The sequence below is a fragment of the Juglans regia genome, chromosome 12 (assembly GCF_001411555.2).
Source record: "Juglans regia cultivar Chandler chromosome 12, Walnut 2.0, whole genome shotgun sequence".
Taxonomy (NCBI): Eukaryota; Viridiplantae; Streptophyta; class Magnoliopsida; order Fagales; family Juglandaceae; genus Juglans; species Juglans regia.
In genome coordinates, this window is record NC_049912.1 from 20,530,760 (window position 1) to 20,545,003 (window position 14,244).

The window sequence follows — 14,244 nt, forward strand, 5'->3', positions numbered from 1 at the left end:
TGTGATGCTAGGCTCGAGCAAAACACTAACCCTAGTGTTCACTCGAGTAGCGCTTGACAGACCACTCGAGCTAATGTTTGATTGGCTATTTGTTCTAGGAGCGCTCAACACCCGCTCGAATGAAGAACAAAGTTTTGCCGTTTAGGATTTCTAGCACCGTTTTCACTATATATATGTAATGCTTGTTCTCTTGTGGGTAGGGTTCAACAAATCAGAGTGAACAAAGAGAGGTAAAGGTGAGATAGCATATTAAGCGAGAGAAAAAGCCTTAGAGATTTGAGATTGAGTGAGTAAAGTGACATTCTTGTAACTCACTGTGCGTGATTGTAATATCCTTTGGAATAAAATCCCCTGCAACTCTGTAGCCGTAGCACATTAAAATTCTGTGTCATGTGTGCATGCTTGATACTACTTTGTGCAAATATATATATATATATATATATATCTATATATATATTTAATTACTCCCTCACCCGCTTTTCATGCAACCTTCTGAGAATGAGTACTTAAAGTACTGCCCGATGGAGGAAAATTGATCAAGATCATCGTCTGCTGGCCTTATGTCTATATATATACTTTTCATCATGTTTTTACTTAATTCCATAAATCATGGGTACATGCATGGCCTCCCCAGTCCCCCCAACCCCCGACGTTCTCATTAATATTGTTTTTGTTATGTTTTTAATCTACGATCTCAGTGTTTTAACAGCTTTTTCCCCATTAATATATCAGAATTTAATTTATATATTCACATTTTAAACTAGCGGACGGGCATTATTTATATATATACGTTAATTTATAAGATTATTTCTCTATATGATTAAAGTATTTCATTATTTATATGTATATATATATGTATTGCATCAACTAAATATTTATATTATGTCCTAAAATATAACCTAACAATTTATAATGTGTATATGTATACATAAATACAAAGTGATTGATGTCCATCGATCCTTATTTAGTTACTTACTAACATTTATTATTAGAAGTAATGATATATACATGTTTTAAATATACAAGTCTAGCGTAGTTCTTTTATAAGAAAAATGGATCCCGAGCATTATGAAAAAGTGTAAAAACTCATTATTTTTCCTTAATGGAATCTCCTTGTTATAAAAGATTTACACCAAACTGATACATTTGAAACTTGTTCATAAGAGTACTCACTTAACATTATTCATCATCTGCTTCAATGCTTGAGTACGGGTGTATTGGAATGAATCCGAATTGCAGATAAAGTGGATTAGCTTGTCACGTTATTATCAACCCAACAGCCAACTAGTTCTCATGTCAGTATATAACATTGGCCCCCCCCCATTTATTATGGTCAGGATATGGCGTTTGGGGAAAACTCGCTGCCCTTTCTTCCCCCTTGTTAATGCACATGTGATGCACGTCTCACGTCCATGACAGCTAGCTCTCTTAACTCCCAACAACTACTCCACCTTGATCTGTCAATCATTTCCCTGTAATCATTGTAGTCTCTGGAAAGTTACTGACTGAGAGGAATTTACATCTGTTTTACACCTCTCCCTCTCTGTCTAGCTCCCTTAAATCCCCATCTTCTTCCCCTAACAGAAACCCCCTTCAGTTCTGACTTTCAAGTATTGACATGGAAGAACTGAGTTTTTATATTGGGATCATAGGTAAGAGAATCCATTACCACTCTACTTCTTACTTCTTTAATTCCTCATTTATTTACATGCATGGGAAGAATGATATATAAGTAAACTGAGGGTTCCTTCCGCCATTTGCAGGCAACATCATCTCAGTACTAATGTTTCTTTCCCCCGTGTAAGCTGGAAAGACTTGTATAGATCAGCTAATTGCAGTCCTTGATCTTTATACGATCTTCTATTTCTGAAGCTAGCGTGCGTTGTAATTTATAAGTTTATTATTAATACTGCAAAATTAGCATTAATATTGATTCAGTTGTGAATGCAGCGGAACATTTTGGAGAATAATAAAGCAGCGGTCGACAGAGCAGTTTGAGAGCCTTCCTTACATCTGCACATTGTTGAATTCATCTTTGTGGACTTACTATGGAATTATAAAGGCAGGGGAATTACTCGTGGCCACTGTTAATGGTTTTGGCATCCTTGTCGAAACTATCTACGTCACTTTATTTCTTATATATGCGCCTGCAAGATCTAAGGTAAACACCATGTTCATCATGATGTCATCCTAACTAGCTACTGATCATCACACACACACATACATAGCTAAGTGTTAACAAATGATCTATCAACAGATCATGACATTAACTACATGTGCAAAACAAAAAAATCCAGGCTATGACAGTCATTCTTGTCGGGTTGTTGGATGTGGGCTTCCTAGCAGCAGCGATTCTAGTTACTCAATTGGCATTGCAGGGAGAGACACGTATTGATGCTGTAGGGTTCCTGGGTGCAGGGCTTAACATTGCAATGTACAGCTCACCTCTAGCCGTCATGGTAAGAATGGAAGGCTTGATTATCAATATATATATATATATATGTATTTGATCATGTTCTTCTGATGACCAGTACCTAAACAAAACGAACAGTTAACGTAGGAACATATTCAATCAACTAATTCACAATTAAAGGGAAAGAAATCCTAGGTTTTAGATGTAACGCCCCGGTCACGGATGGTTACTATCTTTCACTTAAAATCATATATAACAGTACATATATAGACTTCAATCTCTCAACTACATATAAATCTCATTGTTTTAACTCCACTAGTACAAATAATTAACTACTAACACCACAAATTCTTAATATAAACTTCAATTTCTCAACATACCATGTCATTAGAACAAAACAAATTTACTGAATAAAATTCTCCAAATAACCATGACATTCTTTAGTGCTTAATCCACTATGCTCACATAGTCATACCCATGCTTTCTATTCTTGATTCTTAGCCGAAACATCCAAAATATCTTAAAATATTATAAAAATGAAGGATGAGTTATTAACAACTTAGTAAGCAGAGAACATATACTAGTATATAAACATGAGCTTTTTTATAGAGTTCAGAATGTTAGTTTCAGAATACAGATCCAAAACATGTTATCATAATATCAGAGCAACAGTTCAAAATGTTCATATTCAAAAATGTCTTTTAGCATAACATGATTGAACATCATCATCTTATCATACCATATCAAAGCATCATATTAGAACATAAACCATGTTTAACCCTGTGATAGGGTTGTGCATTTTACGAAAAACCAACCAGAACATAAATCACCATGATACCAAAGTGATGACACTTAGAACAGAGACCACTATTATATCTTGCGACGGGGCCAGATACCACTATTGTATCCCATGGTAGGGCCATATGTCACTATTATATCTCATGACAGGGCCAGAGGTCACCATTATCACCCATGATAAGGGCAGAGACCACTATTATCACCCGTGACAGGGCCATATATTAGAGCAAAATAGAAGAAGAATCATTGGATCATGACCAGATATAGAATCAGATACAAAATTAGAAAGTCATGCCAAAGGTTTTTCAGATGCTACATCATATCAAAACAAAGTACTGAACAATTTCATATCATTTTCACATATTCAAAACAGATTCAAAATATCACATAACATATACAAATTTTTAGATTTCATATTCGTTCTTTTTGCATAGTTAGAAACAGAATGTTAAAAATCTGCTCATGTCTACACCAGTTATGACAAAAATACTTTCCTCTTTTATATAGATTTCATGCGTAATACAGAACCAACAATTGAGCTTGTTTCAAATTTCTTTTCATAACAAAACATGCATATTTTTTCAAAATCAACCTCAGTTCATTTTTTTTATGAAAAGTTTAGCATAGGAATTCCGCTTACATCGAATATCAATCGTCGCCTATAAAATAAACACATAACTTATGTAAATTTTCAATAGTATGTAACTATCTAATTAAGCACGCACTTTCTAATTAAAATCTAAAATACCTAAATAACCTAGACTTCATTTAACTGATAATCATAACCCAAAAAACATCATCACTCCCCATTTTTATATAAGCTCATGTGAAAGCCAACCCACTTAAGACTATTAAGAAGGGCTACTTGACCTAAGGGGCTTGAGGCCCATAGCCCATCTCCATTTTAAAGGAGTGGGGACTCTGGAACGAAAAAAAGCCAAGAAAGGCATAGAGAGGTGTGTGTGAGAGAGGGAGAGACCGAGTAAACTCACCAATGGAGGAGGGAGGTGCAGCTGCGGATCCTGGGTGGTCGGACGGAAATGCCAGTCATGGCGGTTTCCTCTGTGTGGTAGAGTGTTACGGGAAGAAATGGCACCGTGGTCTCAACTTGAGAATAACAGAGTGAAAGGAGAGATTTTGCAACGGAGGATTTACGGGGAAGACATGTGGAGGATCTAGACTGGTGGGAGGCTTCTGGCGTCACTTTTTGTGGTTGATTCCTATGGGGTGGTGGTTGAATAGAGGAAGGTGCATGGCTGCGACTTGTGGCTCACGTGCAGGAAGCAAGGGCTCTGTTTATGGGAGTAGGGAAAATAGGGGCTTTTGGTGGTTTTATATAGGGTGGGTAGTAGTGCTGCAAAGCAGAGGTTGGGTGGCGCCACTGAGTGGCCTGCTGGACGTGCGTGGAGGCTGTTGTTTGGTGCTATAGGCAATGTTTTTAATTTCGTACCGTACCGGCCGGTACGCCTGAAATTTTTCGTTTCGGCCGTCCGGCCTGTACAGGTACTAGATATATACCGTACCGGCCAAAATACCGGCCGTATCGGCCGGTACCGGCCGTTTAGGCATAAATTTCGGCCTATACCGGCCTATATTTCGGCCTGTGTTTTTTTTTTTTTGTTTTTTCAAACTACAAGTTTATTTTTTGACCCCCAATTTAGATTAGACTATTTATAATTTATATGTATGTATGTATTTATATATAATTTATTCATATATAAACTATTATTTTAGAATATAATTGTTATATATATTTATATATATAATTTATTCATATATCGACTATCCCGAAACGGTACACGAAACGGTACCGGTACCGAAATATTTCGTTCCAGTGTCTTGACCGGTACGCCATCCGGTACGGTATTCAAAACATTGGCTATAGGGGCTAAGGGAGGCAGGTTGATGATGGAGGCTATGGTGGTTGGGCACGGTTGGCTTCGTGCTTGGTGGTTTATGGTTGCATGTGTGAGTGGTGGCGGGTTTTGCGTCTCACGGTGTTGATGTATGGTGTTAGTGAGGAGGTGGGCGTGGGGAGTCTGACGGAATTGGGCGTGGGATTTGGTAGAGAAATCAAAGGGTTGAGGCGGTGGGGTAGTCAATTTGGTGGTGCAGGTCATTGTGCTTGGGTTTGCAACACGAGAGAGAGAGAGAGAGAGAGAGAGAGAGAGAGAGAGAGAGAGAGAGAGAGAGAGAGAGAGAGATGGATCAATTTGTTGAGGAGGGATATGGGAGGGAAAATAAGTGTGGCATGGGTGAGTGGGGAGAGAAAGTATTGGAAAGGAGAGGTGACGGGGTGGAGATGGAATCGGGAGGGAGAAACTATCACGGAGTGGGGAAGAAGAAGGAAAACATACGGGTACTGACCTCTAGGAAACGACGTCGTTTCCTTCTCCAATGGGTTGGCCTTCGCATGGCTTGGTCCTAGCCTTAAATGTTGGCCTGGGTGTTACATAATGTGTCCTTTTGATTCTTTTCCCCTTTGTTTTGCCAGCACATTAAATCTTTCTGTACATCAATATCTCTCTATATTATACCTTCGAGGAAAGGGCTCCATAGAACACTATTTGATCAGGTTTCAGCTCGGCCATGAGTATATTTAGTGCATAAACACATCAATGAGACTTTTATGTCAATCTCACCCTTATTCTACCATTGCAATCCTCTCATCACCTAATATCAGCAAATGGAAGATTTTAATTATTGTATCTTTGCATGTTATTGGCAACCATGCATGCACTAATTATTAGACTGGAAAAAAATTGTGATTTTCAGAGAACAGTGGTGACAACCAAGAGTGTGGAGTACATGCCATTCTTTCTCTCATTTTTTCTCTTCTTGAACGGTGGGACTTGGGCTTTCTATGCTCTTCTCGTGCGCGATTACTTCCTTTTGGTACGTAAGTAATTAATTCCCTGTCATTTTTACAATTATATACATAGTCACTGCCACCCATGAGGTCCAGTAGTGCTTGTTCTTTATCATACCCTTCACCATTTTCGATCTGCAAGTGCTAATAATTCCTAGTACAATGGTTTAATTACATAGAGTGGTCACCTCATGGAAACTTTCTAATTTAAGTGGGGTGGGATTCAAATCAATTAGTGATAGTTAGCTATATATATATAGGAGTTAATTATGCTGTATATAATAATCTCATTTCACTGATCTTATCATACTGTGTTAATATGGTATTATATATCCGTTTAATTAATTCTTATTTTTCAAAATAACAAATTCAAATTAATACCATATCAACATAAGAGTGAGATCATGAGAATGTAGCATATCATATATATATACAGAGGCGGAACTAGGATTTGGTGCATGGGAGATGATTTGTAAAGTGTGTCGTATGTAGGGATGAACAGTAACTGACTTACCGACATTTAACATTAAACATATAAGGTTGTTATTTATGGATAAACTGAATTATTAAAGCCACTCATCTAAACCTCTTACTTGAGTTTCATCGGACTCAAGTAAACGATAAAAATTAAGATAGAAATAACCAAGGTTTTTTGAAACAAATGATAAAAATTAAGTAATCAAAGATAAACTTTTTTGTTGAATCTAAGATTGAAAATTGTAAGATTGAATATGTAAAGTCTCTATAATATAGATAGAAATAATTATGTGAGATTTGTTGCATTCACTCCTAATTGTTAACTCGATAGTAATATATATGTACTTACTAACAAAACTAATTCAAACAAATTAACTAGTGAGAGACTTTAAAGAAAAATGTAAATAAATAGAAAAAATGAGGTTGTAAATTTATCAACTAGCTTATAAAAAGAGATCAAGATATTTTCTTGCCTCTTATAAGATGTAAAAAAAAAATGAGAATGTGAGATTTTATTAATGACAAAAAAATAGGTGTAAGTATGAAAAAATTATTAAAAGATTAAAAAAAACCTACGCAACAAAATACTAAATGAAATCTATGAAAATATTTTGAAAAGTAAATTATCATTATTTTAGGATATCTTTAAAAAAATCTATTGTAATATAATTTATATTAACAGACACATGTATTCGACTGATGGTGTTGTACCTTTGGATGGCCCAACAAGGAGACATTCAATAATGCTTTTAAAGTTTTTATTTTCTATCAACTTGGGCCATCTCTGGGCCAGTCCATTCTAGCGACAATCAAGCAGCTTGTAACAGCACTATGTATCATGACACGCGCGAGCGATTTTGTCAGGCTCGTGGTCTTGTTTCCTTTTGAAAATATCAGTACATACTGTATATAATCGTATGAAAAGAGGGTACTGATTTTGTGGTGTAGGTACCGAATGGATCTGGGTTTCTACTTGGAACAGTGCAGCTAGTGCTATATGCAATTTACAGGAAGCCCAACCTGTCCAAAAATGTTTCTGATCATAGACTGGAAGAAGGATGGCAACAACAGGCCGAACCCCTCATCTCCAGTACCTCAAGTCGATCAATTACATGAAAAGTACGCACGTAATACATAGATCACTGCTAGTTCGTTGGATTAGTTAACATATTTTGATCTTTCTGTTGGTTTTCCCAGATCATAGCTCTCTGCAGTGCAGTATAGTGCATTTTTCCAACTATATTCATATAAAGTAAATTACTTGAAGCGATTGCAGATTAAAATTGGGTTGAGTGTCGTGCGTGAGAGTACTACTACTACTACAGCTCGATCGTGTTCTAGCTAGCTTAATTTAAATTTCGAGCTACCTATGATCGATAATAATTGCTTAAGTTCTCTAGTTTTGTTTTGGAAGGTCATGTTTAGACGCCAAAATGTTATATTTAGAGGAGGAGTCCTGCTACAGCCCCCGCTCCCTCTCCCGCTCTCGGTCCCGCTCAGTGTAAAATGTAGTGTTTTTTTATTTTACTTTTTTATACATGTATTTTTTAACACTATAAAATATTTTTTAAAAAAATAAAAAAAATTATAATATCATTAAAAAATACTTACTTAATCATTAAGTAAAAAAAAAATATATTAAAAAAATAATTTTACACTGAGCGGGACCAAGAGCGGGACCGGGAGTGGTGAGAGTAGCATTATTCTTAGAGGAGGTGATCAATAGATCATGTGAAGAAACGTACATAATTATGTACGGATTATTTGAAAAGAAAGTTACTGTAATTACAAAAGTACTTCCAATATTGCAATCACTATTTCATAAACCTTTAAAAAAAGATCCTTATTTGTATCAATAAACTATGTTTGCTCCAGCTGTAACACCAGTCGTCAGGACTTTTGACAATTGCCAGATCACTAAACTTGATCTTTTACTAGAACTCTAGTAGCTCAACTCAATATCTTAGCTAATCTACAGATTAGGGTTCATTTTTAGTGGTTTGCAAAAACTTTAAGAGAGAAATTCAATTGATGAAACATGCATGGACTTCTTTCCGTGTTTCTTTTTCTCTTTTAACAGATGATAGAATGTTGTGCTTGGAAACTAGCTAGCTAGCTAGAAAAAGAGGCCATTTTATAAGTTTTATAAGGTAAGAAATCCAAACTTTAAATCATGTAGATCGTGTTACTGCAACTCCATATGGCGTATTATTGTAGGAAATACAAGTACACTTAATCACAAAGACATTAACCCAGTTAATTAAGGATCTATGACAACCGGGGTCGTCAAGATAATAGAGCAAAGAGTTTTAGTACTAGGAAACAAGTTCCAGTACAGAAGCATGCATGATAAAACTAGAATTACATGATAAGCTGTCAACTTGTGATAAGTTTTGATTGTATTGATCAGCTTCTTATGTCTATATAATAAGCTAGCTATAGAATAGTGTCCATCGTTGGGTGTGGAAAGATTTTCTCAAACGTATTTCAGATTGCTGAGAGCACTGCCATTAACTCCTATGGCCACAATGGCCCTTTGTTGAGAGCTACATATCTTCCAACATTAGGCCCCTTTCTTATGGTGTGATAACGTTGGGGCCACATTTCTATCTTCCCATCTCGTTTTCCATGCATGCCCGGACGACTATCATTTTGTACGAAAAATCTACTTGTCAAAGAACCAAGCTCATCATGTGTCGTGCCTGATGATCATCAGCTAGCATCTTAACAATTGGTGGGTGTAACTTGGTCGCATAATTTTTCCTATCTCGATATTTACTCTTGGGATAAAATACTAAAAACTGTCTAAATTTTACAAACATAATTGATATTTCAAAGAAGAAAACAAGAAACTGGGCTAGCAACAGCTGGGTTGACATCCCAAGCTCAAATCTAGCTAGAAATTAGGGTGAGTCTGCTTGAAGGCAACCATTTAGGAGGAAAGTAATTGGGCTTGAGTTTTCTGTCTTCCGGACAATCTTATAATGAACCTGATCTTGTTTGTATTGCTTGAAAACTTATAGAGATGATCAAAGTGTTCGTTTCTGGTAATTAATGAGCTAGCTAGAAGAATCGATCGATATATCACAAGTTGTAAAACATTTTTGGGTTGAGTAATACTATATGTAGTCATAAAGTACGTAAGTGCCGTGCAATCGTTTTAAAAAAAATAAAAATTATTATTAAAAAATTAATTTTATTTATGTGAATCTCGTATTTATTTATTTTCTTAAAATAGGTGTACCACTAAGTGTGCCTCCTAGTACATTTTTTTTATATTTTCTTTTAAATATTTTTTTAACATTTTTAATGATTAAAAAAATACATAACTTTACTAATAATCACTTTTTTTAACTATTAAATAAATAAGAAAAATACTACTACTCAGTTCCATGAATTCCCTGGCACAACACCCCCCTCCCCAAAAAGTTACCACAAGTGCAATCGTAATTTTTTTTCTTTCAAATATTTTTTAAGCATCTTTAATTATTAAGAAAAACAATACACAACTTCAATTCTATAACCATTTAAGTAAAAATATATAGATAAAGTTAAAAAAAACCTGAACCGAGAAAAATTCAAGTGGCCAAATGACATTTTCTATTTGTAGAAAGATTTCATGTAAGCGTTGCTGCTTTCAATGCATGCAGGGAACCACAGGGTACACCATGATTCCCTGACCATATTAAAGTAGAAGGCTAGATCTTGGACAAACACATTGGAAATCGTACCAAATCTCTCTCTCTCCCTCTCTCAGCTAAGATGTGGAGACAAGATGCAGAGGTACGGTTCCTAGCTACGGAGATAGCTTTTGTAAAAGCCAAAGCTTTGATATCAATATACTAACTCAGATTTAAGCTCTGTTGAAGAAATTCAAAATATTCCTGTGTCAAATTTCAACATTCAAAATCTTGAGGACAACATCAAATGTGTGCATTCTGATAAGTTTTCAATCAAGTCAATATACGCTGCACTTGTGAAATTTCAAACTCCAAATCAAAATTACAATGTGGATTGAAAAAATTTGTAAAAAATAAAACTTTAGGACAAACTAAAATTATTTCTTTGAAAGGTTAGTCATAATATTCTTCCAACAAGAAAAAATTTAGAGAAAGTCATCAATCTAGAAAGTGACCAAATTCTTTACCCTCTTTGTAAGGAAGAAGCTGAAAGCATTGAACATTTATTTCTCAAATATATGTATACTACACTAGGATTCTTTGGAGGAACTCACCATGGCCCCTAGACATGGCATGTTTAGAAACACAATCAATCTTCGATTGGATTGGGAACATCATAAATCCATCACTTCACTTAAACATTTCCAAAGAGGAGCATCATAGATTCCAGATTTTTGCTACACTTGCTATGGACAATTTATGGTTCTCTAGAAACAAGGTAGTGCATGACCAAGAAAAAATTCCCCCCCACATCTTTGTTACTAAACTTGAAAAGTCATACTCAGAACACACAAAAGCATGGACACATATCTTAAAAGTCTCAGGAAATTCTAGCAACATTCCATCCAGAAGGTTTCATCTTCTATCTTTTGATATGGCAATTAGAAAAGAGGGCAGCACTCTTGCTGCAATTTGTAGATCTGACTCAAAAAATGTATTAATGGTGAAAATAGACTTTATTCAAAACAACAACCCCAACATAGGAAAGACAGCTGCAGCCTTGATGATCATAGACGAAGTTGACAAATTTAAGTTCAAGAAAATCATATTCCATGATGATTCAAATTTGGTTGTTCAAGCAATAAACAACAAGAAACAAACCTCAGATTGGATTATGCAAAACATCACCAGAGACATCGGGCACCTTCTTGGCAACTTCAAAGTATGGAAAGTTGAAAAAATATATCAAGACAAAAGTCGATGCTCACATAATCTGGCGCAATGGGCAGCTTCAACGCAGGCCTATGGAAATATCTCTCTTATTGATCTACTTCCTCCTTACATATTAGATTTTCATAGCGGGAAATACCCACCTTAAATTAGAAATGTTGTAAATAAAGAGCATGGACTTATTGTAGTTATCTTTCGTGTATGTATATATATATATATATATATATATAGCTAAAGCTTGTTTAAAAATAAATAAAAACTTAGATTGACCTCAACCTCGATCATGATCAGATAAAATGTTTATCAATCGGTAGTTTTAATTATCATTTCTTTCAAATAATACTACACCAAATTAAACTCCATCTAATATTAATTGATATATGATCACCAAATAATCTAAAATTAGCACATTAATCTATTTTTAATTGATTTTCCAATGATTCAATATCCCTCCGATCGAGTATGTACGGCCCAATATATAATCGTCTGATAAAAAATCTAATAATTTATATCTTCTTTCTTCTTTTGTTTTTCTACCTCTTTTTTAGTACTCCTAATTATTCATGATCTTTGATTCAATTTCCCTCTACTTTTCTCATATTATTTACCAAACGGATTAGCACATCATGTGCAAGATCGAGCCATATATTACAATTATTAATACGTACGTACGTGCAGTAACTGGCCTTAATTTCATATAATTCGTATCGATCTTACATTATTTAAAGCTAGCAGCTCTAACTATACGTAATTAAATGAAATTTATTTAGTTGTTGCCTCAGATGCAAATTAATAAATAGTCATTATTTATAACGCACAGATGTAGTTGTTGAGAGCTGCTTTGTAATACTTGTACGTACTCCGCATGCTCACCTGTCCATGTAAATAATAAGCTGTAAGCATTATTATTATCGAGATACTCAAACTGCATTTACAGCTAGCTAGCTTGGTATTGCTATTGTCTCCCAAAAGTACTATATATATATATATATATATATATATATAATCAGTGGCCTCCCAAATTAGAAGTCTAAGAAACATAAGTATTTATGACAAATTATTCACGAGAAAAATAGATTCATTTTAATTAACAAGAACTAATTTATAACAAATAAATAATTTTCTTATAGTGAATCATTAGGTTACCACCCAGTAAAACCTAATTAAATCACACATCATAACTAGTCTTCATATGGCATATGCTAGAGAATATTTCACAACTAGATCAAAGCTATGCATGCATTGTTTCAAGTATAATTATAAAACTTATGATGTTTTGAAAAGGAGTTTTACTATGTATAAACAAGTTTGTGTACTAATCTGCGTACTAAAATTGTTACCTTCATATTCTAAATTCAAATTAATATTGTTTTCAATAAAATCTACTTTTTGACCAATCATATTGAATGAGTGCGTGTTTTAATGGGTAAAATTACTTACAATTAAATTTTTCCTTTAAAAAGATAGAGCGACTACCGGGGGCCATGTACTCATGCACGTACATACACGATATGACAGATGTTGCATATCTATCAAATAAATATATATAGAGAAAGAATATTATTACATCCCTCGAGAGATGTAGTCCGAGAACCTACTGAAAAGGTAAAATAGGTTGATATGAATTTGAAGACTTCGAGAAAAAGAAACATAAACATATTATAAAATAAGTTTAACAATAATTTTTAAATATTTAATATTATTTTTTTTTTTTTTAAAAAAATGCACGTCTAACAGTAAAGGTTATGAAATCCATAAACTTATCTACTTTTCTCTCAAATTAAATCCTATCATCCATGATAGCCGAAGCTTTTTTGGCAATTCTCAAATGGCAACTCAGCTCCAACAAAGCCAAGCAGTTCTGAGGGCAATGCACAAACCGTCGTAACAGCCATTGAAAGCAAGGACTCTTCTCCTAATTGGAAAATCACGCCGATGATATTCAGCAAATCCACCTCCAGCAACACAAGAGTGGAAAATAGCCAAAATCTATTGATCTTAAAATTGATGTGTGCATTATGTGGCACAATGGACAATAACTAACTTAATTTTTTATTTAATATTTTTAAATAATCTTTCTAGATTGATAGTGAAAATGATCCACCTTTTAGATTTTAATTTTTATAGTACTAAACATGCATGGTTGATTAGAAGAAAAAAAAATTCCTGTCTTTGCTTGTCTTTTTCAAACTTTTTAATATATTTGGTAAGGAGAAAACCCGCTGACCGGTTGGGCTGCTAAGCCCCTAAAAATAGCCCACCAATTAGAAGCGGACACGTACGCATTTCATCATTATTTTCATGGGATTGCACCTCACCCGATTCTTTGTTTTCCACTCATCTTTGTTCTCCCTTTCATCCAGGAGAACTCTCGCGAATCATAACCCCCCCTCGCGACGTGAATACCACCCCCCTCACCCCCTTGCGACGGTGCTGCGAATACCAACCCCCTCGTGACCATGGCAAGGAGACGGACATCCCCAGCCCCAACCCCCGCAACCGTGGCTTTAGAGACGGACAGCCCCAGCCCCCTCTGGTGACAGATCCAGAAACCCTAGAATGGTTCGATTTTTCTCTCCCTCAAGATTCTTCTTCTTCAATTCTCTCTTTTCATCATTCACTACTTTGGGCTAGAACATTCTCCAAATGAAATCGCTACTTATAATTTCAGTAATTATTCTCCAGTTCATTTTACAATTTGGGGGTCCGGTGAGATGAGTTGCAGCAGTGGTGCAAACGGAGCCCGCCCTAGTGCACAGCCACCAAGCCCGTCGCCCAAGACGAAGCTCAGTTCCACCGCTACCATCTCATTCCGACACCGACCATCCATTACCAAG

General features: G+C 35.3%; 1 protein-coding gene across 6 annotated transcripts; it reads left to right on the top strand.

Annotated features, from left to right (window-relative positions):
- The first annotated feature begins 1,379 nt into the window (after positions 1 to 1,379).
- Positions 1,380 to 10,225, top strand: LOC108994709 (bidirectional sugar transporter SWEET17). 6 transcript variants are annotated; one of them, XM_018970030.2, is made up of 7 exons: positions 1,456 to 1,652; positions 1,764 to 1,800; positions 1,939 to 2,161; positions 2,298 to 2,459; positions 5,987 to 6,106; positions 7,506 to 7,676; positions 10,208 to 10,225. In XM_018970030.2, exons 1-6 carry the CDS (start codon positions 1,619 to 1,621, stop codon positions 7,671 to 7,673), a joined length of 744 nt encoding a protein of 247 aa, XP_018825575.1. In that variant the 5' UTR covers positions 1,456 to 1,618; the 3' UTR covers positions 7,674 to 7,676; positions 10,208 to 10,225. The 6 variants fall into 6 exon arrangements, with proteins under 6 accessions (XP_035539156.1, XP_035539157.1, XP_018825575.1 ...); XM_018970029.2 differs by lacking the exon at positions 10,208 to 10,225 and adding an exon at positions 7,755 to 8,020; XM_035683263.1 differs by lacking the exon at positions 10,208 to 10,225 and having other exon boundaries at positions 1,380 to 1,652; positions 5,987 to 6,110; positions 7,506 to 7,794.
- The last annotated feature ends 4,019 nt before the right edge of the window (positions 10,226 to 14,244 follow it).